The sequence below is a fragment of the Lasioglossum baleicum genome, chromosome 1 (assembly GCF_051020765.1).
Source record: "Lasioglossum baleicum chromosome 1, iyLasBale1, whole genome shotgun sequence".
Lineage (NCBI taxonomy): Eukaryota > Metazoa > Arthropoda > Insecta > Hymenoptera > Halictidae > Lasioglossum > Lasioglossum baleicum.
In genome coordinates, this window is record NC_134929.1 from 18,247,352 (window position 1) to 18,271,998 (window position 24,647).

Genomic DNA, 24,647 nt, shown 5'->3' on the forward strand with positions numbered 1-24,647 from the left:
ACCATCTCGCCAAGTAATTATTAAACTGGCCAGGTTCTCGCAAACGTTCATTATTCATTGTCGTGTTTAGAACCACAATTGACAAAATTTATCACACATTCTATTCATTCCGTTACTTTCGGTGTTGGAGATAATCTTCCCGTTCCAAGAAAACAGTTTCCACAGTCTTCGTCGCTCTAACTTCTTAATGAAACTCAAACAAAAGAACTTTTCCGTTTTTCTTCTTGGCACTTGTCCTCGTCCTGGAGCGAAACAGACTCTAAACCGCATTAAAAAATTCATGCGCTTGGAACAGGTGAAACTTCCACGCAATAAAAGTTGTTCGAAGCGAAAACCTGTTCGAAGCGAGGTAATTATTTACAAACAGGCGCCCCGCTTGAAATCCTCGTAAACAGACAGCCAGACCAGGCTTGCTCAAACGTTATCACGGAACGTGTAAAAAGTTGTTCAAACTGTGTAGCTGCATAAAATATAAATTTCATAAAAATCGGGGAGGAGTGCCTCTTCGTAAATAATTCCCCGAAGCGACAGGAAGTTGCGAGGTTAGTTGAACAATGTCCCGTGACAAATTCCGTCGACAAACAATCTGCGACGATCGATAGTCGAAGCCAACCAGCTGCGAACAGTACAAGAATTTATTAAGGACCCGAAACGGGAAGTTAATTAAACCATTTCCGACGAGCACCGTCGTTGCGACGATTAAAGCCTCGTCTCCCGAAAGCTGCTGGTAACGCAATCAATGGAGCAAACAAATTACCGAACGCGAAGTCGCAAATCAAATAAAAGACGTCGCCGGTTAGCAATAACGGCTGTCCTGTTCCCGTCGTCCTGAGCGATCCTGACGGGAGGAGGAAGTCCGTCGCGCTGCAGTCGCATCCGTCGCACGGCCAATCCCCAGCTGTGGACGGGTTTCCCAGTTTGCTGGGGATTAATTAAACGCCGTTGACGTCCGTTATCGCCCTTCAATGGCTGTCCCATGACCCTAGGCACCTGTTTTTCTTGTTTCGCGCGATCGGCTCCGAACGCTCCTGCCATTTCACCCCACCCACCCCCACGTGGAAATCTGGACGAGATAAGGGAACACGCTCCAGCTCGTGCACGATGTCATTTTTAGCCTAGATCACATGATCCTCGACTTCTCTTCGTTCGACGTTTCCATTTTTGTACCTCGTTTTTGGATTTGGGATCTGTCGTGATCGGAATTGGCTCTTTTTCGTCGCAGTTTTTGACCAATGGATTTTTACCTGCTCCTCGATTCAGCACCTGTTATGATTAGAAGTGACTTTTCGATGAATTTAGTGAATGATCCGTGTCTCTGTTTTCCTGTGATTCTGCCTGCATTCTCTGTATCAGGGTTGACGCTAATGAAAATATACTGACCGAGAGGCGGAAAGAAAGTACTGTGGATTGTTATAACTAGTCTGCGGATTTTGTGCATTTTATGCAAAAGTTAAACATACTATTATATTATTGCACTGCAGTTCGTTGCAATTCAGTCAAGAGACTGTGCCAGCGGATGTAGCATCGCCAAAAGAGAGAAACGTGTGTTCGCGAAATCGTTGCAGAATGATCCGCAGCCTCCGACAAGGTACAATCGATCAAAGGAACAATACTTAACGTTTGCTTTCCCGATCGTCCGCGCAATTTCGGAGAAACAAGACGGCCCCTGCGACAATGCCAGCGTAAACGGTCCTCTCCCACTCAGGTTCCACAGCGGAGCATAGTGACTGCCACACAGTCACCGAATCGGACAATGGAAAATTCCCTCCGCGAAACGGAGACCGATAAATCGCGGAAAAGCGGCCTTCGCATAATTCGAGACGCGAGTCCTCATTCGTCACGCGTCGCCGGAGAGAGTGGGAGAGGGAGAAAGAGTAAGAGAGATTGAACAACGACAATGGCGCACCGGCGGTTTCGCCGTTTGCATTGCAAATACACTTCTCCCGGCGCGGCGCATTCTCGCCGGGGGAGGAGGGAAATATGCGGCGACAACTATCGCGGAACGTTGCCATCGCTTTTTAGCATTTAAGCGATCGACGGGAGTTGACGGGATCGGCACGCGATCGTCCGCAATAGATCCTCGGAACGGGGTTGCTAATACTAACCACCCTACCCTCGTGCACTGAATACAACTTAATTCTTCTTCTTGCAGAGATATACAAATTAATCTGACACACTGTATGCGGATTACGTTCTATTTCATTAAAATAGTATTTTACAATGCAGCGTCTTCCGACAAACGAAGGAAGACCAAGAATGCTGTTAAATTAAACGATTTTTCAAAAATACTTTCGTTGAAATCGTCAAGAATGGACCAGCATACAATGCGTTGATATCGACAGTTTGTATAAACAGGATTTTTCAACACTTCTCTTAACCCTTTCAATGTTTAATTTGTCAATGGCACAGAGAACAGCCACAATGGTTAATTTGTGGCATTAATGATTGTAATAAGAGCACAATACGAGTACAAATAATATAACGTCATTAATAAAATCTGATGGGCATCGAAAGGGTTAATTCCGAAGATACAAGCAAATCCTAATTGTCTCGACAGTGCACAAGGGTGAAATATCATCGAAAGAGTCTACAGATTCTTTGTGGACGGTTGTTCGAATGTTGCAGCGATCGCGATCGATCCCGTCACCGATCCCACATGATATTTGCGTCGCTCTCGCGGAAATCGCGTGTCCAGCTGGATCCTCGATCGCGAACGTTGGTCGAGAGATCGACGGCGGCCGATTTCCGCGCGATCGACGCCCTATGTTAGATCCTAAGGTGAGCGAGAGAGTGATGATCGCGCGAGTCTGTGAGAGAGACCTTTTCTCGAAAGCTTCGTCAATGTAAATGGAATGTGGCATCCCTAATGAAGTGCAGCATTTTGGAGAAGAAATACTTTTGAGATCAGCGCGGACGAGGTCGCCGATCGAGTTCCCGATTTACTTGTTCTTGTTAATAGTTCACATTTCAAGTGATGTCGCGTGTCTTCAAACTGATAGTTTCGTTTACCGAGTCTGTCGGCAGACAAATAATTCATTATCGAAAGTCGAGACGACAGGGCATCCGATCGGCGTACTTGTCTAGCGCTGAGTATGTGCCAGTGACACGTACATACATACCATAATATAACCAATGGTGTTAGTTCTCGTAGTTGTTAGACGAGCTATTGCATTTTTACTAGCTAGCATTCCGCATTTTATCATTATTTAGCTCCCATTGGTTATAAGGCAGCTCGGTGCGCCACTTTTAACGTGTCCGCCGCTGCTTTCCACCTTCGAAACGAAAAATAGAGTCGACGTAACAATCAAAATATCAAAATGTTTTTTTTTTCTTTAGTTTCTGGATCTCTAGGTCTAATTAAAATTCTCCGGTCAGTGTGCTTATTAAATGAAAGTGGTGTTTCTTTTCGTTAAAGTTGTTAGTCTAGTTTGTTCCGAGTAGAATTTCCGGATTTGAATGCACTTGGGATTTGGACAAGTGCAGCAGCGGACACAAGGTGCACCCGGTGGGCCGGCTGCCACCACTTCCGGTCGCGGAGGAGACCCTCGGGAGATGCTGCCCATTTGATTTGATGAAACTTTGTCACACCTCGTTTTTTCCGACGCTGTTATTACTACTTTTTCTGACCTAAAAGTCGAAAAAAAAGGAAAACAAAAAGTCGATACCTCCACTCTTGTGTCCTTTCTTCTCTCTCTGACGAGTTTCCCAAGGCGTTTCAAGGCCGGCGCACACGAAACCACCGCCGGTGTACACTGTACACGCGAACGGGCACTAGATCCACCGCCTAAAGCCGTCACTAACAAACTTAGAGCCACGACTTTGCCTGTCTACCGAGTTGTTGATCTTTCCAAGCTCAGACCTGCGTTCGCGACTTCTCGAGAGGCCTAGCTCTCAACGCACACACACACATGCACACGCGCATCAACACGAACACCCGTACACATCTAATTATGGTTCACATGACGCGCCGTCTTTACTAATCCACCTGCGATGTTGGCTTGCGACACGCTACGTGCCCGACATTTTGGTTTACAGTCTTCCGGAGACTCCGCTTATCCGCCATTTTCCAGAAATCAAATTAAATTAATTTAATTAAATTATTTGCAATAGCAGAGGTTTACTGTTTAAAAAAAAAAACAACTTTCAGAGTTAACTAAATGTTAGCAACGGTTTACTTTTTAGGATGAAGAAACTCGCGATCTATCTCGAGTGTTTTAATTAAAATATCAAATCAGAAGTGTGTCGTAGATGAAACATTGTTTTTCTCGAAACCTAACAATTTTATCATTCCACAATCTGTCACTTCTCCTGCAGCAACAATCTGTGAGTGGATTTCACACTCTTTCACTGTTAACAGATTTAATGAAACATTCATTATAGAACACGGATTAAAACGTCGCGCAGTTTTCAGCAAGCGTTAATATAATAACACTGAACGAAAACGGTGCAAACTTTAAAAGCACTCTGTATTAATAATTTATTAAAATCGCTGCTTCTCGCACACACACAAAACAGCAATTTAATTTCGCGTAGCTACTTGATTAAAAACAAGAGAAAATGTATTACACAAAGCTCGTCCTAAAAATTATTTATTAATAATTTTTTTTTTTAATCGGACATCGCGTGAGTCGCAAACCAACACAAACAGCATGATACCGTACATATATATATTACCATTGCATCTTCCGAAGTTTCTCAAGTTTATATATATTATATAATACATTAAATATAAATATATGTATATTGATTTATACGCACAAACACGGTCACAAAAAGAAAAACAAGAGAACACACAAACACACAAAAAACACTCCTGTACATGTACGTACGTATCTCTATCTGATTGTTATATCATTATTATATATGTAAATAGTAGTCGCACGCTTTTGTCTAGGCGAGTCGAAGGTATTAATGAAAGGCCCATGCTTCTACCTCTTTTATATCACTCACGTATGTGTCTTAGGATAGAGAAATGCTGCTTTCGATCTCACCAAACCGTTTTGTCCGGCGTTTATGACAGTAACGCGCGCCGTTTGCCTCTTCTCGTTGCAACATTATTCTCTCTCATTCTCTCTGGACCGATCCGCACCTAATTAATCCTGCAGGAACGCCTCTCTCGATCCATCCCATAAACACCATCCCAATCCCGTGTACAGGATGTAGAACAATGTTTGGTCTTGACAGTCTCATAGGCGTATTCTACATCTTCGGATCGATGAAGATCTGCCGCAATATTGTCAAGACCAAACATTCTTTTACACCCTGTACAAGTTTGCACGCGGTCTGATCTCGAAAGACGTTCCTCTGAACCGTTGCATCGGCTTTACCAATCAGTGACATTATTTCCTGGAAAATTAGCACTGTGAAATTAACACTCTCCTTGTAAGCTAGTTAAACAATCTCCGCTATTTTACAAATACTTTCTGGATCGTCTAACATTAGAATTTTTTTAAATCAGGAGAGAAGTAGAGTTTTACTTTAATGTTCCCGAATTGCGTGAAAACAGTTCTTAGTTTTACTCAGGACATTTGAGCAGACAATTTAATACAAAAAATCAAATCGCTAAACTACTTTTACGAGGTTCGTGTTTCAGTAATATTTTCCTCGAAGGAATTCGAGGAGGTATTTTAATCAATTCAATCTATAAAATGGAATTACTAATTTATCTCTGAATGTTTTTCTAATTAAGCATAGCTACTAGAGGTTCATTGTTTAGTAAAATTGTCATCGAAGTAATAATTGCCGAACTACTTTTACGAGGTTCGTGTTTCAGTAATATTTTCCTCGAAGGAATTCGAGGAGGTATTTTAATCAATTCAATCTATAAAATCGAATCACTAATTTATCTCTGAATGTTTTTCTAATTAAGCAAAGCTACTAGAGGTTCATTGTTTAGTAAAATTGCCATCGACGTAATAATTGCCGAACTACTTTTACGAGGTTCGTGTTCCAGTAAAAGTTTCCTCGAAGAAATCCGAGAAGATATTTTAATTAATTCAATTTATAAAATGGAATCACTAATTTATCTCTGAATGTTTTTCTAATTAAGCATAGCTACTAGAGGTCATTTTTTAGTAAAATTGTCATCGATGTAATTCTCGCGAGTTAACCCCGAGTAATATTTAACTGATTGGTAAACGAGACGATCTTCGAGTCACTGTATCGGACTATTGTTAACAAAGTTTCTCCGTATTTGCAGCAAAATTCAGTTTGAATGGGGCAGCTCTCCTTTGAATCAGATTCGGCCGACAATTTTCTAGGGAGGTTCTCCCAAGAACCGAGTTAGATCTAGGCGAAAAAAGTATGGAATCTCGGTAGACACCAGGTCGGCGATAAGCAATCGCAGGATCGCAATTAATTCGTGAGGCCTTGAAACTCCTTGGATCTCCTCGCCGCCGAATTACTTTTACTAATTGATCCACGTGACGTAGCAAAGAGAGAAAGAGAAAGCGAGTGAGTGAGTGAGAGAAAGAACGAGAGAGATATATATACTATAGTTGAACACAGGCAAAAAAAACAAAAGAAAAGAAAACAGAAAAATATTAAGGATAAAGTGAAACGGCTAAAATGATAGATGGAAAAAGCGGCGAACATGATATATATATACATATATGTATACGTGTATATCTCTCGCGCCACTTCCATCGCGGTTCACACACACGCACACACTCCTTGTCTCTTGACTCACCCTCTCTCTCTATACGTATCTATATATATATAATCTTGAATCTCGTATTGTTTTGTGCGCTTTTATATCGCTGTTTGCCAGCTTCGGTCACATACTTCAAGTATTCTTCAAGTACCCCACTATTCTTCGTTCTCCGCCACTTCTCCACCTCATCCCCCGTCCACCTACTTTCCATTCCATCCGATGAGAAACACGAATACACACAACACACATACATACACACATAATGACAGAAAACGTTTCGATAGAACTTCGCCGGGCTTCCAGAGTACATATACTCGCGTTATTCTCAAGGATCGTTTCGCTGGGCTCTGTATTAATTTTTCACTCGCAGCCCTGTATCGACAATCACTTTATTTCATCTCTTCAACCCTCCGAGTTGATCCTCGGTTTTTACTTTCTTGTAACTTCTCGTTTATTGGTCTCCCGTGTTTGTTACAGAAAATGTTCACAGTACAGACTCTTGTCTTTAATTGTTAATATTGATCATTGGTTTTCTTTTATCTCATTCAATCCCACAGAAATACAACATCTTTTTATTAATATTTGATCTTATCTGAAAGGAGTATTTTTATGTTTCGTTTAAATAAATTAGTACATTTGCTCGTAAGAACGATATGTCAGTACATATTTTATATTCAAACAAGTTATCCTGTATGTTATTTGATTGTAATGCTTTTCTTCCATACGTGCTATCTTATTCTCATAAAAATTAATACTGCTGGTAGTGAACGACCTATTTAATTAACCTCTCTGTAATTAACCCTGCAGGGTTGCTTATACTGTGCTTGCCACATTTCTCCTTTTTCAAAGTTCGTTTAAACCGTCGACTAAATGTACATTCGAGGGTGTAACACATTTCGTTCGTTCATCTCTTGTTTTGAAGAGTATGGTAATCGTTAGACTGCGGATTTGATGCATTCATAACAGGAAAGGATGAAAGAAAAATTTAAGGAAACCTTACGATAGTACGTAATAGGATTAAACAGATCTTTATTATTTCCATCTTCTGAACCCTTCGTGGTCGAAGAGCTTATAAAAATACTTTTCTTAGAGAGTTAGATCGTATATTCTTTACTCGGATAAAAATAGAAATATATAGAGGATCTTTTGTATAAAATACCCTTATAATACGAAGTATGTATTCTCTTGAAATACATTCAATGTCGCAATAGCTGTCCATTCGATCCGATTGTTCCGAGTTTGAAGAAATAGGAATAAGCTGAAGAGAAAAAGAAATGTTCAGAAAACTTGCTGTTGTTCTGAATTGAATAAATCTCAAAGATACTAAAGAAAAATATGAACTTCTGTCTGCCTCGTATTGCAACGCAAAAAGTTCCTATTTCTTCGCGTAATGATCCGCAGTCTATCGAGCCGCGTTCCCACGCTGCCATAAGCGACAGGCAAGTTACCCGGTTAGCAGGTTAGGCCAGCGATTTGCCGTGGCTAAGGGGGTGCGAACAGGAGTGAGAACGATTTCCCGGTGAAATCGTGCGTGAGTGAGCCCGGCTGTCCAAGAAAACCAGGTCCGACGTGTCGTGGAAGAAGACTGGTTCTCGAGTTTCGCCTGTGACACACAACCTCGCCGACGAGGTTTCCCCACCAAAGTATCTTCTCCCTCCGCCAAGTGTCTTCCTTTTCATCCCCTATTATATACATTGTATATTTATCGGCAAAATCACGCATCGACCCGCGGCGGTCGATCGATCGTTCGATCGTTTTGCCTTGGTTGTTCGTTGGAATATATAGCTGTCTCCTGTTGGAACACACACACCGGCACACGCCTCACCACCCCACACCCGGTCGACGTAGTGTTAACACCTTTTCTTTCCTCTACTCTGCCTTGCCACGTTCTTGCACCTAGCTGTTAAGTAATTGGTCGATTATTGTTACACGCCACACGCGACGTTGATCACCGTTACCTCGCGCACCCCCACAAACATACATACACGCATACACAGACACAGACAGACATGAACAAGTGTCACCGTCAGATCGACGGAAATCGAGCCTGCGATAGTCGTACTAATCGCTCGCGGTATCCGTTCCTCGGCTACCCACAAGTAACACTACCCAACTGATACATACTCACTGATTTGAATAAAATTTAACGTACTTATTAAAACACCGAAAAATATTAAATACGTGTTTTTTTTTTGTTTCGGCTAAATACGCTTTTTAGGGGTAGAAAGCAACCCTCAACCTCTGGAGATGGAAACGTTTGTGGCTAATTATTTCTTAAAGGATACAGTTTCTGAAAAAATTGCTAGATCCGGAGTTGTACAGTTCAGTATCGACCTTGAGATCGATTTTCAAGGTCACTTAAATTTGGAAATAATAAGCCGGACTTGCCGGATTTAGCAGTTGCCAGACCTTGAGCGCATCCTGTATCTATAATCAGTAATTTTATGCGATGACTCTAGATCTGTCTTCAGAATTGATTCGTTGCATTATTTTCCCAGGAAAAGAAGAAAATCAGACGTTATGGTAAAATAGGCTCAAATTTATAGAAAAAATATGAAAGAGAAAAAAGTTTTGTAAGTAACTTCAGAATAGAAGTAAAGACAAGAAAACATGCTCACTCTAATTGTAAATTGAACATTACATTCATGCTATATTAGAAATGACCTCGAAAATCGACCTCAACGTCGATTTCAAGGACGCCATCAATTGCAACACTATAAACTGTACAACTATGGATCTACCACTTTTTTCAGAAACTGTATCCTTTAAGAAATAATTAGCCACAAACGTTTCCATCTCCAGAGGGTGCTTTCTACCCCTAAAAAGCGTATTTAGCCGAAACAAAAAAGCATATAATATAATAATATTTTTCGGTGTTTAATAAGTACGTTAAATTTCATTCAAATCAGTGAGTATCAGTTGGGTAGTGTTACTTGTCAGTGAAAATCGCCATAATCTGGCGACAATTATCGAATTCGTTGTCAGTTACGGCAAAACTGCCAACCGACTGCGAATTTCTCTTCGTCTCTTCTCGAAGTCAAACTGTCTTTAAATATTAACTGTGAGTCACCGCTACAAACTGCTGTACCATTATCCACATTATTGTTTATATTATTAACAGACTGCGGATTTTATGCATTTATCACAAAATTGGGTGGATGTAGTTTAAAACAGTCAAAACATTAAGACGATTAAACAAGGTCCATATGTTCTCTTCAATTTGTTAAAATTGTTAAAGATACGAAGACATTTTTGTACGGTTCTCGAGTCTTGTAATCGACGAAGAAAATTTTTATTTTGCATAAAGATCCGCAGTCTACTACTCAATTACTACACATGAATCGCGGACAACCGAAGTTCTCAGCGTTTCCTCGCCTCCTGAAGCGATTAATCACAGTCCGCGGGTTAATTAGTCATTCCGCGATCGTATCGGCCTCCCTTAACATCTCACTTACAATCCGAGCGGATCTGGGATCGTTAATCGCCGATCTTATCAATGATTGCATTTTTTGTCCGTCTCGGTCTCGAGTGCGCGTCTTCCTGACACGTTCGCGAGTGATTAGGCCCCTGGAACCTTGAGCAATCCTAGACAGACCGATGAGTAATCGTCGATGAATCTCTCCAGGGTCTGTGTCTAGAATAGTGTGATGAACTTTCACAATTCGCTTTCTCAAACACCTTGTCAGTTAGGTTAGATTCGGCAAGTGTTATGCAATTTCAAGTATAATAGCTTATTTGACAGAAATTATCAGTTTACCGTTTTTCCGTGTTCAACTTCCCTTGAAGAACTCCTTATCAGTAAGAAAACTTAAATTCGATCTTAGCTTAGTTTTTCTCAGTAACTCCGTTCGAGAAATGAACCAATCAGTCGCTTATCTTCGCAGTCTATACTTCGGTCCCCTTCTGGGCTGGGAATCTTCTGGATCACAGCTACCCCGACGGAAAGACGTCCTACCTCCGTCGGAATGACGGATTTCGCCTCGCTTCCGCTTCGTACGGTCCAATTTCCGTCCATGTTCCACCGATTGCGAGTCAGGTGTCGTCGTCCCGTTTAATCGAGCGCGATCCCAGCGGAAACCAGCGTCCTCCGTTAAACAGGCCCCCAGGCGATAATTAACGCCGGCTAAGCGGCTCGTAAAATGTCATTATTTCAGGAGGGGAGAGAGATTTCATCAAGAAAAGTCTTGATCCTCTCCTACCCCTCACATAACTGCGATCGATCACCTGAGGAGAGGTTCTCGTGCGACGCGAGTGGTTTTCACGAATATTTCTCTGGAAAATATAAATATATTTGTCGTGAATCTGTTCGGCCCGTAAGCCTTTAATAACTCAATCACCTTGCGAGATGTGCAGCACCTGTTATACTCATGTAAAGAATGAATAATCGTACCGTTACACGAGAATCGATCCTCCCTTAAGATCGTTGAGACGAAACGGGATTATTTCGCTCGTCGTCGAGCCTTTCAATTACGCCGCGAGAAGATGGATCGCTCAATAAGCTCGCGATCGAGAGAGGATCGACGAAGCTTATCGGTGAACGGGTTTTTCAGCTATTCTCCGAGGTCCTGACGATTAAACGCGGGTAATTGAGCTCCTTCGCGACGAGCCCTTGTCTCTCCACTTCCCTAAGAAAACTGTGGATCCTACGATTTTCATTATCGTCTTCGGGTGAATCGTTCAGTGACGATTTATCCTCGTGTTTTCGGAGAGGACCGGGATTTATAGTCCACTTCTAGGAAGCTTGCGGGTGTCGTGCAGTCGACAATTATCTGCTTCGAATGAATCGTTTGAAACATGATTCGCATCTGCAAAAACTCAAGCATCTATCCGAAGTGTCTTGCAGCAATGTCGTTAGATAAATCGTGTGATAGCGGCGTGTTTCAGTGTTTTCGAAAAGGATACACGATTTGTATTCGTCTTTATGAAGTATCATAAATTCTCGTCTTTGAATCAATTTAATTTAACATCTTAAAAATATCGAGGATTTATGTTCTGCTTCGTGTTTCTATAAAAATTGCAGAACCCACGCTGTAATCAATTATCCCGGTTGAATGAATTTCCCGCATCTTCAATAAAGAGAAAAATAATGGTTCTTAGTTCGATGTCGCTGGAAAGATTGCGGGATTTACAATTTTAATGTTGAGTTCGATTTGCAAAGTATCAAGAGTTTTTATTCCTTTGGCTTTTATATGAACTGCGGTACAAACGATGTTGCTAGTTCTTTTTCGAATGAATCGCTTGTGGAGGTTACAGTTCCTCAATCCAATCGATATCTGGTCCTCAATTTCTCGGAGAAAAACCGATTTGAAAATCTCCAGCTATTTTCCATCTCAAAGATCAATAGTAACAAGATTAGAGTTTCTTTACCACACAAAAGTCTCGGGCCGATAGTTCAAGCGATAAAACGTCGACTGTAAAACTTCCTGCAGAGACTGGATCATGTATTTTCCCGAGTTTACGATCACAGAGTCAGCCAACTTTCTCGAAAATGGTTAGGAGCTCGAATACTTCGACCTGCTTTTCGCGGATCGACCGGAATCACGTCGTCCCGCGATTTTTCAACGAGAACCTCGAGGATGCAGCGTTCATGCAGTGGCGTGCGAGATGCGAATCTTTCTGCGAGCAGGATAATAATAATTACCGCCTCCGCGTATCGTTTCCGCGACGCTCTCGCAACAGGGGTCGGTCTCCATCCCCGCTCAAACCTTTACCGATAGAGTCGTTGATTAATGGCGAACTCGCAATTTCGCCGAGCAGGCCACGGAAGAACGAGCCGGTATCACCTGAAACCACCGATCTTCCGCGATATCGCGGAAACGAGTTCCAAATGGCCGCGATAAGCCGCGGATATTTCGACCGGAACGAGGTCGTTCGGACCGCGAATGAATCGGCCACGTTTACACACTGTTCCCAGTATTCTTTGCTCGCGAAAACCCTTTCCACCAGGTCTTCTTCTGAAACGAAACCTTCCAGCTTACTCGCTTTCACAAAATTGCTAAAACACGTTTTTGACTGTGTAGAAAAAACTGTTACTGGAACGTGTGAAAAGGTCTGAAGAAATTGGCTAAACTATAAGAAACTGTGCAGGATTTTTACGTCGTCCAGAATATCGTACTATTATGCATAATTCCATACAATCTGCAGATCGTGAGCCACTTTGCAAACGAATATTCCGAAACCGTCGAGCAATCGGACTTAACCAGCAACACGCAGCGAAGACTTTTATTCAACCACAAACAGGGTGTCTTAAAACATCGTTACCATTTTCCAACGATTGTACTTTACACAATCGCGCACGCTATAAATGCATAAATTTCCCAGTCCGGAGATTAGCTGTACAGTAAAAAGTATCACACGGAGAGCCCTAACAAAGCCGTAGCGCAACCAATAATTTTTATTTCTCGCTGCCAACCGGCGGTTGTTGTATTGTCTGGCCGAGGGGAGGGGGGGGGGGGAGAAAAAAGTAGCCACGGCGAATCGTAAAATAGCGAGCGGGCGAGATCGAAGGTGGTAATCTGATTTTTCGAGCCGCCTCGGTAATTATAGTTCCACCCACGGGCCTCGCGGAAATGTAATCCGCGCGAAGGGAAAGGGAAACGGCGAGGCGTGACCGCGATTTCGTTTAACAGAATTAACGCGAGGCATGTTTCGCCGTTCGGCAAAGATTTGTAAGACGCGGCGGGTCGGCGAATTAATTTCCTGAAAGAGGAGAAAGAAGGTTGGCGTGCAGGTCACGCCAACCTCAATTTTCCGAAAGCCGATAAGCCTTTAAAGAGGTTTTCTGCGAGATCGCGATCGGCCGTCGCGTGAACCGCTTCTCGCAAGCCGACGAAACCGTCGGGCTCGTTCTTCGAGTCCATCCACGAGGAAAATTGCCGTGGCGTTTACATGTAACCATCGGGACCGGACTGCGCGATTCCGACTACGTTTGTACGACTGCGAACCGCCTCGCGTGTCCTACCTGTTGCTAATTTTCGGCGGATTTGCCGACGCGGAACGCTGGACGTCGCGGGTTCGGAAGATTCGTTCGAACATTTTTTAAATTGTTAAATTCTCGGAAACGTTGGACTGCCTAAACATTAATTGTAAACGGAAATCGATGCGAAGGAGTTTTTAAAACTTCTGAAGAACCCACTGTCTAATACGCGGTGGAAGGAGAATTTCCGTAACTGGAGCTCCAAAAGCTGGAAAAAATTATTTTTCTTTCACTCAGTTCCAGACACTGTTTAAAAACGCAAAGCGTGCTGTAACATCTCTTGACTTTCGATGAAGTAGGGAACTAACACGGACTTCAGACCTTTAATTACGTCGGTCAGAAAAAATTGTACGGTCTGCACAAAATTTTGAAATCAACTTTTTCCGGCTTTTCCATTTTTACCGTAAGCTAGACGCATCTCAATATCCCCAGATCGATTCGACGTACGATTTCCCTTACGCTTTTGCACGGCATAACTTCGATGTAGCTTGTCTACATTACTCTGATTTCCCAGGCGAGTCGTCCGATGCGTGCTGTTCGCACACAGCTCGCGAAAACCAGCTGGAAATTTTTCGATATACAAGCTTGAGGCTGTAGAGGTTAATGACGGTTGATCTTCCAAGTAACTAATTTGATACTGAACGATTACAGTGCGGGGATCTAGGAAAGTACTGGCATAAAACCATTTAGTAATGAGAGTTACGGAGAGCTCGAGTGGCGGAATTGTGGGATTGTGATCGTTGAGGTTAAGCGACGTTGGATAATGAATTTTCTTCACCACCATTCGAGATCGATAATCAAGCTGGAGTTGCATTTTCATGATCCTCTTCAATAGTGAATTAAGAAATTTCACCAAACGATATCCACAAAGAAAGTTTGAATAGAATTATCTTACTAGGGAAAGTTGTGTTGTCTCCTTCCAGCAGAGCTGGGGAGAATAGTATTTTAAGTAGTAAATAGTAAATAATCCTATTTATTTCTCACCGAAGTGACTCATGCTCGAAAGAATTTCCTAGAACCTCACGAAAAGTTTGAAATTTTCTATTGACGAGTAAAGAAACCTGGCTAGGACCTCCAGAAAAATCTAGACGAACCAATTCCTTCCAGTTCATGCTCGATCTCCAACGATCGCAGGCCGAGCCTTGTCGAATAAATATGCGAGGTCCGCGCCAAAGTGTGAATTACTTCAAAAGTTCTCTCGATTCCTTTCTGCCTCCGTCACGACCCTCAATTAACCCCGGCCCTAATTAATCAACGAAACGCAGAGAAATCGTAGCTCGATTATTCCAAGGCAATTCTCGACGCGGCGCGCGATATTCAATTACCCCATCGATTCGATTACATCCGGCGGGGTATCCTCCTACTCCACGGCCAATGAAACGAATTACGATGTCCTTAAATGGGGAAACAGGGTCCTTCGTCTCGTTGCATTACGTCAGGTTTCCACGACAACTTTGCGCTCTCTCCTCTTTCGTTCTTCGAGGATGCCGATTTGATTTGGCGTTAATACGATTCCGCCGGGTTGCCGACAGCAGCGTCCCGATGCCTAACAGCCGTTGGCAGCTAGTGTCTGGAGGCGACGCGACGCGGCGAGAGAGTGAGAATCGAGGAAACTCGATTATCCGTGAGCTCCGCCCCCGCGCGTCTGCATTCGCGGAACTCTGATTAATTTCTTCGACAAAGAAACACGAGCTGTTTCCCGCGACACTCGGAGATTCGTCGAGGCCCTCCTTCGAGCGAGGACTTTCCCAGCTGTCAGATTTCCTCGTTGACAGTTTCGTTCGCGCACACAGAAAGCAGCACTCTTCTTTCGCAGAATACATCCTATTTTTTCAGGCTTTTCCAAGTGAAAAACGTGGTCTGTCCGGAAAGTGTCCCCTTCAAAATACATATTGTCCGCCACAACATTCTTCCAGCGATCCTCCCGCTTACGGAAACACCCTTTAAAATCATCTTTAGGGGTAGCGAACAGCTGCCTCGTCGTATTCTGGTTTATTACTTCTACGTCCGCAAATCTTTGTTCTTTGAGAGATTTTTTTCATTTTCGGGAACAACCAGAAGTCACAAGGAGCTAGATCAGGACTGTACGGAGGATCGTACGAATGGTTTTCGAACAAGAATGCCCAAGTTTCTCTGGCAAAATCTTGACTCAATGCTTACAAATCTGTGTATCGTTTTCAAATGACGTCGTGCAGAGATTCGTTGCATGGGCAGGCCTAATTACAAGGTCGCCTAAGCCCACTTAGGAACGAAGATATAAGCAGAGGTCGGATACTTTCCGGACAGATCACGTACACGTATAAAGACACAGATACACACTATACACATACACACATACGTATCCCAACCGTTCCTTTTCTATCCGCCACTCTACTAACCCTCTTCTCATACTTTCATTTTCTTTTTCTCGTACACGCACCTCTCGGTACAAGCAAGAGTCTTTAATGATATGACGATGACCATGATGACATGACACGATATGATATGATATGATAATGAGATGATTAATGTGACCATGACCATGATTTCTTACCATGATTTTATATTTACTTATTTGTTGCACGTTGTTTGGTGCGTCTCCGTAAGCAGTATGACGCGCTCGCAGACCCGCTGGCAAAACCGACATTTCGCAGTGGTAAACCGTGCTCTCAGGCGCGTCGCTTCCTCCTTTCCCCTTTTTCCCGTTTCCCATTTCCCATTGTTGACAGCCGCCGACGTCTTCCCCCCGGCTAGGCTGTCTCGACCCTTACGCGCCCTTCGCCGACTCGGTTCGTTCGTTCGTTCGCGTGCAACTTACTCGCTGATCAATCTCGTCGGCGCGCGACGCGGCGCCCACGTGTGCCAGTCTTTATTTAAACATCTTTCAACGGCCGTGTTCCAGCAGTGGCGAAAGAAAGTTACCGACGCGCGCGCGATTCACGAATTACCAAGGATGTTTACGCATTCTCGAAACGGCGAAAGTTCGCGAGAATCTTCTGAAATTTTCAAGCGGAACAACGTCGAAAGAGATCCCGCGGAAGTTTCGTCGCGTCTCGAGACGATCTCGAGAATTAATTAGCGGCCAGACGGCCATTGTGCATCCGAGGAATAAACGGGGGAGCAGCTCCGGGGCTGAAAGGCCGGCGGGAAGGGTTGAAAAGGCCGCGCGCGAAGGGCGAAAAATCTGAAAAGAGCCGGAGAGCGTACAGTCCGGGTAGAGAGCGGGGTACACCGCGCTGTTCGGTCGCGGGATCTTGAATGAAAACGTGCTCCGATCGATTCGGAATCAATGCTGGACGTGCTGCGGGGTTGTCCGCGCAAGATGCACGCGAAGCACCCCCGTGAACAACCCCTTCCAACCCCCTGATCTTCCTATTTTTCTCCGACCGCGTTCCGATTCCCTCGTTCGGGAAGAGGAAAAGATTTTTTCGAAAATTCGGGGAGGGGAGCACGAAATGTCGGGTCGGCCAGCCGTTTGCCGAGCGCTGGCAGTCTGTAAGTTGAGTTTAATGCATGTTGTTTTGTCTGTCCTTGCATGCAGGGATTCGGTTTTGTAACATTCGCAAATAGTGCTGACGCGGACCGGGCACGTGAGAGGCTACACGGCACCGTGGTTGAGGGCAGAAAGATTGAGGTGTGCATGAACATTCTTATACTTATATATATATATACATACATATATATATGTATACATCGCCATTAATTCATTTATACACAATGTACTTCTTTACAGGAACATGCGAGAGCCGCACGCGAGCTTATCGCGCGCGTCTCTCGCTCGATCAACAGGCGACCAGCCTGCCTCCATCTTTTTTTTCTGCTTTTTTTCCACACTCGAAATGCAATCACGTTGGACACGTCGAACGTTCGCTCGGAGGCTGGTCGTCTGTTCGAAATTAATCTTTTCTAGATTTAAGCATCCCGTTCGATCGCGCTCGTCAATGTTACCCTCCTCGACTCGAATGCATTTTCAAACCTTCGATTCGTTCAAATGAGCTTGAGCTGAGGTGCGACATTCACGAGCGCGTGTCGGACGTGTAGTTCTAAGCGCAGAACGGTTCTGGATGAGTTACGAGAACGAGGCTCGATCCTCGAGGCGGAATCGCGCGAGTAAATGCGATTCACTGGCTGGAGACGTCGAGCTCTCGGATTTTGACGGAGCCGGGCCCGCGGATCTGTTGAACGCGATCCGGCGAGCTGGAAACTCGAGTAACCTCTGCGAACATTGAAAAACTCAACAATCCGTGTAAAAAAGTTTTTGAAAATTGTTCACTTGCCAATAATCTTCTTAAATAATTCAAACACGCAGAAGTGGTTAAACGAGAAATTTGTAGCGTTCTGGATAAATGTCTCCAGAATTTTTCGACGACGGTTTGAACGTTGGAAATCGCTTTGAACATGGACGATACTCGAAGTTTCGCGGCGCAAAAATATTCAATTAATAACCGGCGAATTGGAATTCGGATTCCGTGGCTCATTCAATGATTTGCGCAAGCCTCGCTGCATAAAAATATCCGGTGAACCGTTCGGGCGAGGTGCAAACTCGAGTTTCGTTGAATATTTCAGCTCGCTGCAGCCGGTAATGTAATTCGCAGCACGTCGAGTCGAGTTTGTTACATCGGCGGCTAAATGGCTCCGTCAGAATTGATCGCGAAACGGCGGTTCGCGGCAATGGCGTACCGGAAACTGTGCAGACAGATTTAATAAAACGGAATATTCGATCAGGGAAAATTAGATCAGGTTGATCTTCGAATTCGCAATAGAATCGCTTGATTCCCGGGGATCTTTTTTCATGGACCACGATTCGATTAGCTTCTCGAAATTTAGCTTGTTGAGAATCGAGTAACCGACAGAAATATGCCATTGCCATCGTCGCGACGCGCCTCGAACGACTCTCAGAGCCGAGGCGAGCAGCCGCGGCACCTGTGCGGACATCCGCTAATTAATTGGCGCGAATTCATCGCGCGCCTAGATCCAGAATGATCGAATCAAGCCAGCTCGCCGCGTGGAACGTGTCCGCACGGGTGGCGCGAGCCTCGCCGCGGAAAAATCGCCGAAGTTGAAGGGGTGGACGCGCTCGTGAGAAAAAAAAAACAAAATAAACCGAGAAAATAGAAACGTAGATTCCTGAAACGATGAGATCTCTCGAGGACGATAATCTGAGAGACAAAAAGAGAGCAAAGAACGAAAAGCGAAACCCGACCACAGACAAAGAGAGAAAAGAATTATAAAGCTGGTGAAATATATCAGCTGGTAGCTGAGATGTGACGTGTTTCACGTAGCAAAAAAAAACAAATATTCGAAACGAGACAGACAAAGCAGGCAAAGACGAGTGAAACGATTAAAAGTGTCTGACGAGAGTCTCTTGTTGTCCCATATAGAGTTCTTCTGCGCGCGAGAGATACTGGGACAGTTGAGTTTCTCGGCGATAAACCGTAGAGATCGATAGCGTACTATATCGCAAAATGAACTGTGAGACGATTATTGAGAGAGAGCGAGAGCGGGAGAGGCCAATCACAGAATGATATGAATTTGAGAAATGTATAACGGGCCAGCTCGAGAGCCCGGTGACACTGAACGAGGCCCCACGGTCGAGTCTCGATCCCCGAACTGTCCGACACAGGTAAGGAAAAGTCACGCGCACGAGGATTCGTTCCCGAGGACGACCGGTGAAATTAATAATCGATTTGTAATCGCCTCGCACTGCCCGCTCTCTCACCCGGTGCTACACGGGACTTTCGCACGACCGACTTCACACGAACGCTTTTCCTCCCTTTACAGAACGGGCCGATCATTGGACCACCAGCTGTCCACCTTGCACCCCCGATTCGATCATTTTCTCTTACGCCCCAATGACTCCGTTTTTCGCGTCGAAATCACTCCTTTTCTCCTCCTGTTACTTACTTGTGTTACCGTTGTTAATTATGTCAGCAGTTCGAACAATTCAAATAGCTTTAACAGTTCACTGAAACGATTGAAAGTTTCATTTATTTGAAATACTCTTGCAAAATTGGAGCACTGAATTTTCATCGAGGCATTTTCCGTCGCTATTGAATATTTTCAGTGATGCAGGTAAACGTAACAGGAGACGGTTGAGTGTGTTAACTGCTACAAAAACAGGATAGCAATGATTAATCCTTAACTAGGCTCGTTAGTTCACTGAGGGAAGAATAATTATAACTCATGTTCACATTGCCTTTCAGCAATTTTTCATTTTCCTTTTAATTCAACCAATCTTATACCTTATTCCTTTGTAGTAATATTGGTGTAGAACGTAGACTATATTTTTTCATTTAATTCAACCACTAAATCTTTTAATATGTTGTTTTACACTATGTTCTTTGTATAATGCAACCAGAAAACACTTAATCGTTTCGCTATTACCATTTATTTTTTATATTTATGCTGATTGCGACAATATCGTTGTTACCTGAATATTATTTATTTCGCTTTGCGTCTTCATGAATGCTTAGAATTGAAAAATTTCCTCGCCAACAGACTGAACATTGTCATAAACGTTTGTTAATAAATATTCGTTAAATTGTGAGTTCAGGAGCAAGTAAGGCGACTCATTGCGGATCTATTGAGCCTAATTAAGGATTTAACTTCGATAATTTGACAGACACTTAAAAAGGATTTAACCCAATTGTCTTCGGAATTTTCTCGAATAAATCAAAGTGGAAGAACTTTCGTTTCACAAAAACAAATCAAATCGTACTTTCCCGAACAACTGCTGGTCCAATCCGAGTTACTTTCCGATCGCGTTCAATTCCGCGAAGCATATCCCGCCGTTGTCCCGTTTTCAAAGAAGTCCCGTCGACGTTTCAGCAGCGTTCACATCGCACAAGCGTTTTGCGATCAAACGAGCGAGACGCCAAGTACTTTCGCAGACGCTGGTTTCAGTGGTCTCGATTTTACCGAGCCCGCCACAATTTTCCGCGCGATTTCGAACCGGTCCGAAAATCTCGAAATCGCGCCTACTCTTTTTTTTTAGGATCTAGACGACGACGACGGCTGAAGAATCTCCGTCGCATATGGGAATTAACAAATTTCTAATGCGCGATTCAGGGGGTTGCACCTGCACCGACCGCATCTCGTTAATTTCGTCGCGGTGCAACAAGCCGCGGTAATTGAAACGCACGAGCGTGTTTCGCGCGGATTCGCTTGCTTTGTGAACCGGGAAAAAATTCCCGGCTATGTAATTCGGCAAAGTGAGACAAACGAACTTCTGCGCCGACCCGCGAGATTATGCCACCTATGTTTCCACGGAGAACTCGAAGTTAGCTTGTAGCAGCTGGCGGAAAGGATAATCGTGATTCACGAACGTATCGCAAAGGAGAAGGAAATAGTAGATTTCTGTGAGAACCGAGTGGGAGACCTCGGGGCTATAAGTTCCGATTTTGAAGAAACATATAAAATGACGAAGAAATAGTTCTCCTTTCTTATAAATAACGATCGGAACAACTTTTAGCCCCGGTCTTCCGCAGGATAAATAGAACTGAGAATTAGCGGAGAAACCGCGTCACAGATTTCTCCGAGAAAAAATGAATTGAGGCTAGGTTCGACCACTTCAGGATCCTAACAAGATCCCAGGGCCTCGATGTTATCCTAAACGAGAAGTTAAAGGGGTTGAAGGGGGTCGAACGAGCCCCGACACCGCGATAAAGCGAAGAAGTGAGGGTACGCGATCCCTTTCCGCGGTCGTCCGCCGCAGCTTTTTAATTACCGGAAGGATTAAGAGAGATTTCAAGTTAGAAGCGGGGGTCGCTCTCCCCTTCCTTTTTTTACATCCCAGGAGGCTTTTTAATCCGGCCGCCTCCCGTCGGCACGTTACTTCGGAAAAGTCGCGGCCGGATTAATCGAAAATTTATCGACGGCACACGTCAAGCGAAACAAGCCCGCCGAAAATTCTCTCGATCGTTTGCGTGTTTTGGAAAACTGAAAAAAAAACAACTTGCCGGCGCGCTCGACACAACGACCGTTTGTTTTATGACGCGGACAAAAAGCCCGCGTGAAAACGGTATCCATGAAACGGAAACAAAAACGTCGGTAAATGCGGGCTAATTCTTTTATTGAATTATTTTCGCGAGAGAGAACGGAAACTGACTTTTTATGGTTCGCTCGAAGAACTTAATTGGTGCACCGCCATTTTGTTCGACGGTTGACCGGCACCGAATGACGCACGATTTTCTCTGAACTAAAAGTGGAATTGTTTAACGCGTTCGACGTTACCGTTTTGAATATTGCTCGATTTTTCGGAGGAAGGGAAAGAAGAATAGAATTGTTCGGTACATTCAGCGCGTCGGCATTTTGTTCTGAATCTGGCCGCTGTTCACTTCGTTTAGGCGGATTCTAATCGTTTGTCGGTGAATTTACTCGAGGATCCGCATTGCCGGGGCGTATCGACGTAATTCCAGGCGTCTCTATCATTTGTCACGACGACGCGCGACACCACGACGCTCTAGAGGATGCTTTTAGATGTTCCCCGTAGGCCGCGCTCATCGCTTATTCATTCCGCTCGTTTAGGCGACGAACGGCTTCCCTTGGCGCCTCTTCGAGTCTCTCTCGACATTGGCCCTATCTCGCCGAAAAATCGAATCTATTCCGGGCGACATTACTCGCCACTTTGTACGAAGAGCCACCGAGTGAATATTTCAGAAAAATCCTCCCTCGAGATCGTTCCCGCCCACCTGGCGGGCATCGAGTTTCCCTAACCTGATTCTAATGTCAACAATCAATTAATAATTACTAGACTGCGGATCTTTATGCAAAATAAAAAATATTTGCATTGATTCCGAGACACAGGAGCCAAATAGAAATTCCTTTCTTCTGTTAATTGATGCCCTTAAATCTTCGTGATTCATTTTTTTCGTAAATGCATAAAATCGACAGTCTAATAATTACACTGCAGTCTTCCTGAAGCTTCTTATTATGCAACGGAACCATGAAATAGATTAGAGCATCAAAAAGAAATTAATTTGCACAGAGCAAATAAAACAAAGATTGCCAGCATAATGCTCGGGAACGCCGCCATTTTCTATGGCCTCCGTGTACAATGCTCTCGGGCATCGCATAAAATTCTAGTCTCTGTTAATCGAGAACCATCGAGGCAGACCGGCCGACCAACTGTGTCTACCGTCGTTTAAACCAGTTTAAACTTTCCGTGGACCTTTTAACAGGGGTTGAAACGTGGCTTCAATCCCCAGAGACCCATCCACCCGGGCACTGCCCCATTATCTTAACGAACGTCCTTTGTAGACGCCGGCGTGCATGGTTAAAGGGTCCTAAAATTAGTAGGCGGACCTCCGACACACGATTCTACGATCTCCAAGCAAGAAATCACGGGATTCTACTTGAAGGTAGCCATCGATCGACCCTCTATCCCGCAGGGATAAGTGTAATTTCTTCGATCCGATCCTCGTGAAACGGAAGACGGTCTCCGGGGGTGGTCCCGTGGTAACTATGATCGAGAGGAGCTAGTCCTTCCTCCGGAGGATCAGAAATCAGAGGATAATTAATAACCGAGTCAGCTGAAATTGAATTTAATCAACCAGTCGGATATCATGGAGGAACGTGTCGAGATCCTAACGCTGTCACGGCTGCGGTACGTCAAATGATAATTGAATAATGAGGGCGTAGTTGGACGTTTTCGCTGCTGAATCTCTGTGTCACAGTGAGACGCTTAGTGTCCCCGCGAAAGATAGAATGTGGTCAATTAGGCCAGCTTTAAGTGGCCGAATTGGCAGTGTTTAATGGATGATTTGTCGTTGACTTCAATGCTGCTGCTTGGTCAGGAATAAACGCCTGCATCGTGTTATTTTAACCGAGCATTTTTATATTATCGAGCAAAGCTTTCTGGAGAAAGAATGGCGCAAGATCTTGCGGAACAAACGGTGCTAATGGTCAGCGGTAGGGATGGGATCAAGTACCTCGCAAACAGGTTCGAACCTTGATTGATGGAATTCGAACTCTCTATAAGTACTCCGGAAAAAAAATAGTACTCCCAAGTATACTCGAACCTTTGACAGACAGTTTCGAACTCTTTACAAGTACTGTGGTAAACGTAAATAATACTTGCAAGTATACTCGAATCTTGGTCGAACAGTTTCGAAACTTTCGAAATTTTTATGAATATCGTTACGAATTTCCGTATTCTTGCACGCTCCGTGGCAACGTAAGGCTGTTCCGGAGCGGCGCGGCGCGGCGTCTGTTTACTTCTTTTTTGTAAACACGCTGTGGAGATGAGAGAGAAAACGGGGTCTCATAATTTTACATGCTTCTACCGATGATTGTACTTTGGAATGTACTTTGCGACAAAAACTGATATATTATATCGAACATTATCTAGCTGATGTCGAGAACAATCATTATTGCATTATTGGATCCACGATTCAAAACATTAGCTTTTTCTAAAGATGAATCTATCCCTCGAGCACGGGATGCCTTGACTGATATAGCCACTAATTATATTAATAATGATAATTCATCTACAACATGTGATAGTTCACAGACGCAGATGTCCGAAAATCGGCACAATAGCGAATTATCAATTTGGTCATCCTTTGACAATGAGATAGCAATTAGAAATAATACGATACCTATCTCATCGTCTGCTGTGTTAGAAGTGGAAAATTATCTAAAATTTTATTTTATCAAAAATTGCACGTGACTATCTTTGTACAATGGCCACATCTGTACCTTCAGAAAGAGTTTTTTCAACAGCAGGACTTATCATGGATAAAAAAAGAAATAGGATAAAACCAAGTATTGTAAATGAAATATTATTCTTAAATACTATGCAGTCCTGATTTCCAAGATTCGAGTACTACTTGTGAAAGTTACGATTACTTTCAACATCGGAGTACTTACAAGTATCTTTTCGAAACTTGTAAGTACTCATTCCGAGGTTCGATAACTACTTGTATACAATGAATACTTTTCCAGTATAATCATTGAAACTATTATTGCTTTTAAGTAGTAATCGAAACCCATAAAATGAAACTTGGTTATTGAACCTGACTCGGATTCGTGAGTAAATAT

The 24,647-nt window shown here is 43.7% G+C and overlaps 1 protein-coding gene across 1 annotated transcript in view; it reads left to right on the forward strand.

The window, feature by feature from the left end:
• Nucleotides 1-24,647, forward strand: part of LOC143208601 (RNA binding protein fox-1 homolog 2) — a 214,967-nt gene that overhangs the window by 111,244 nt on the left and 79,076 nt on the right. The window contains exon 5 of the mRNA XM_076423128.1: nucleotides 17,149-17,241. Coding sequence (XP_076279243.1) covers nucleotides 17,149-17,241 — 93 coding nt within the window. The remainder of the gene's footprint in view (nucleotides 1-17,148; nucleotides 17,242-24,647) is intronic.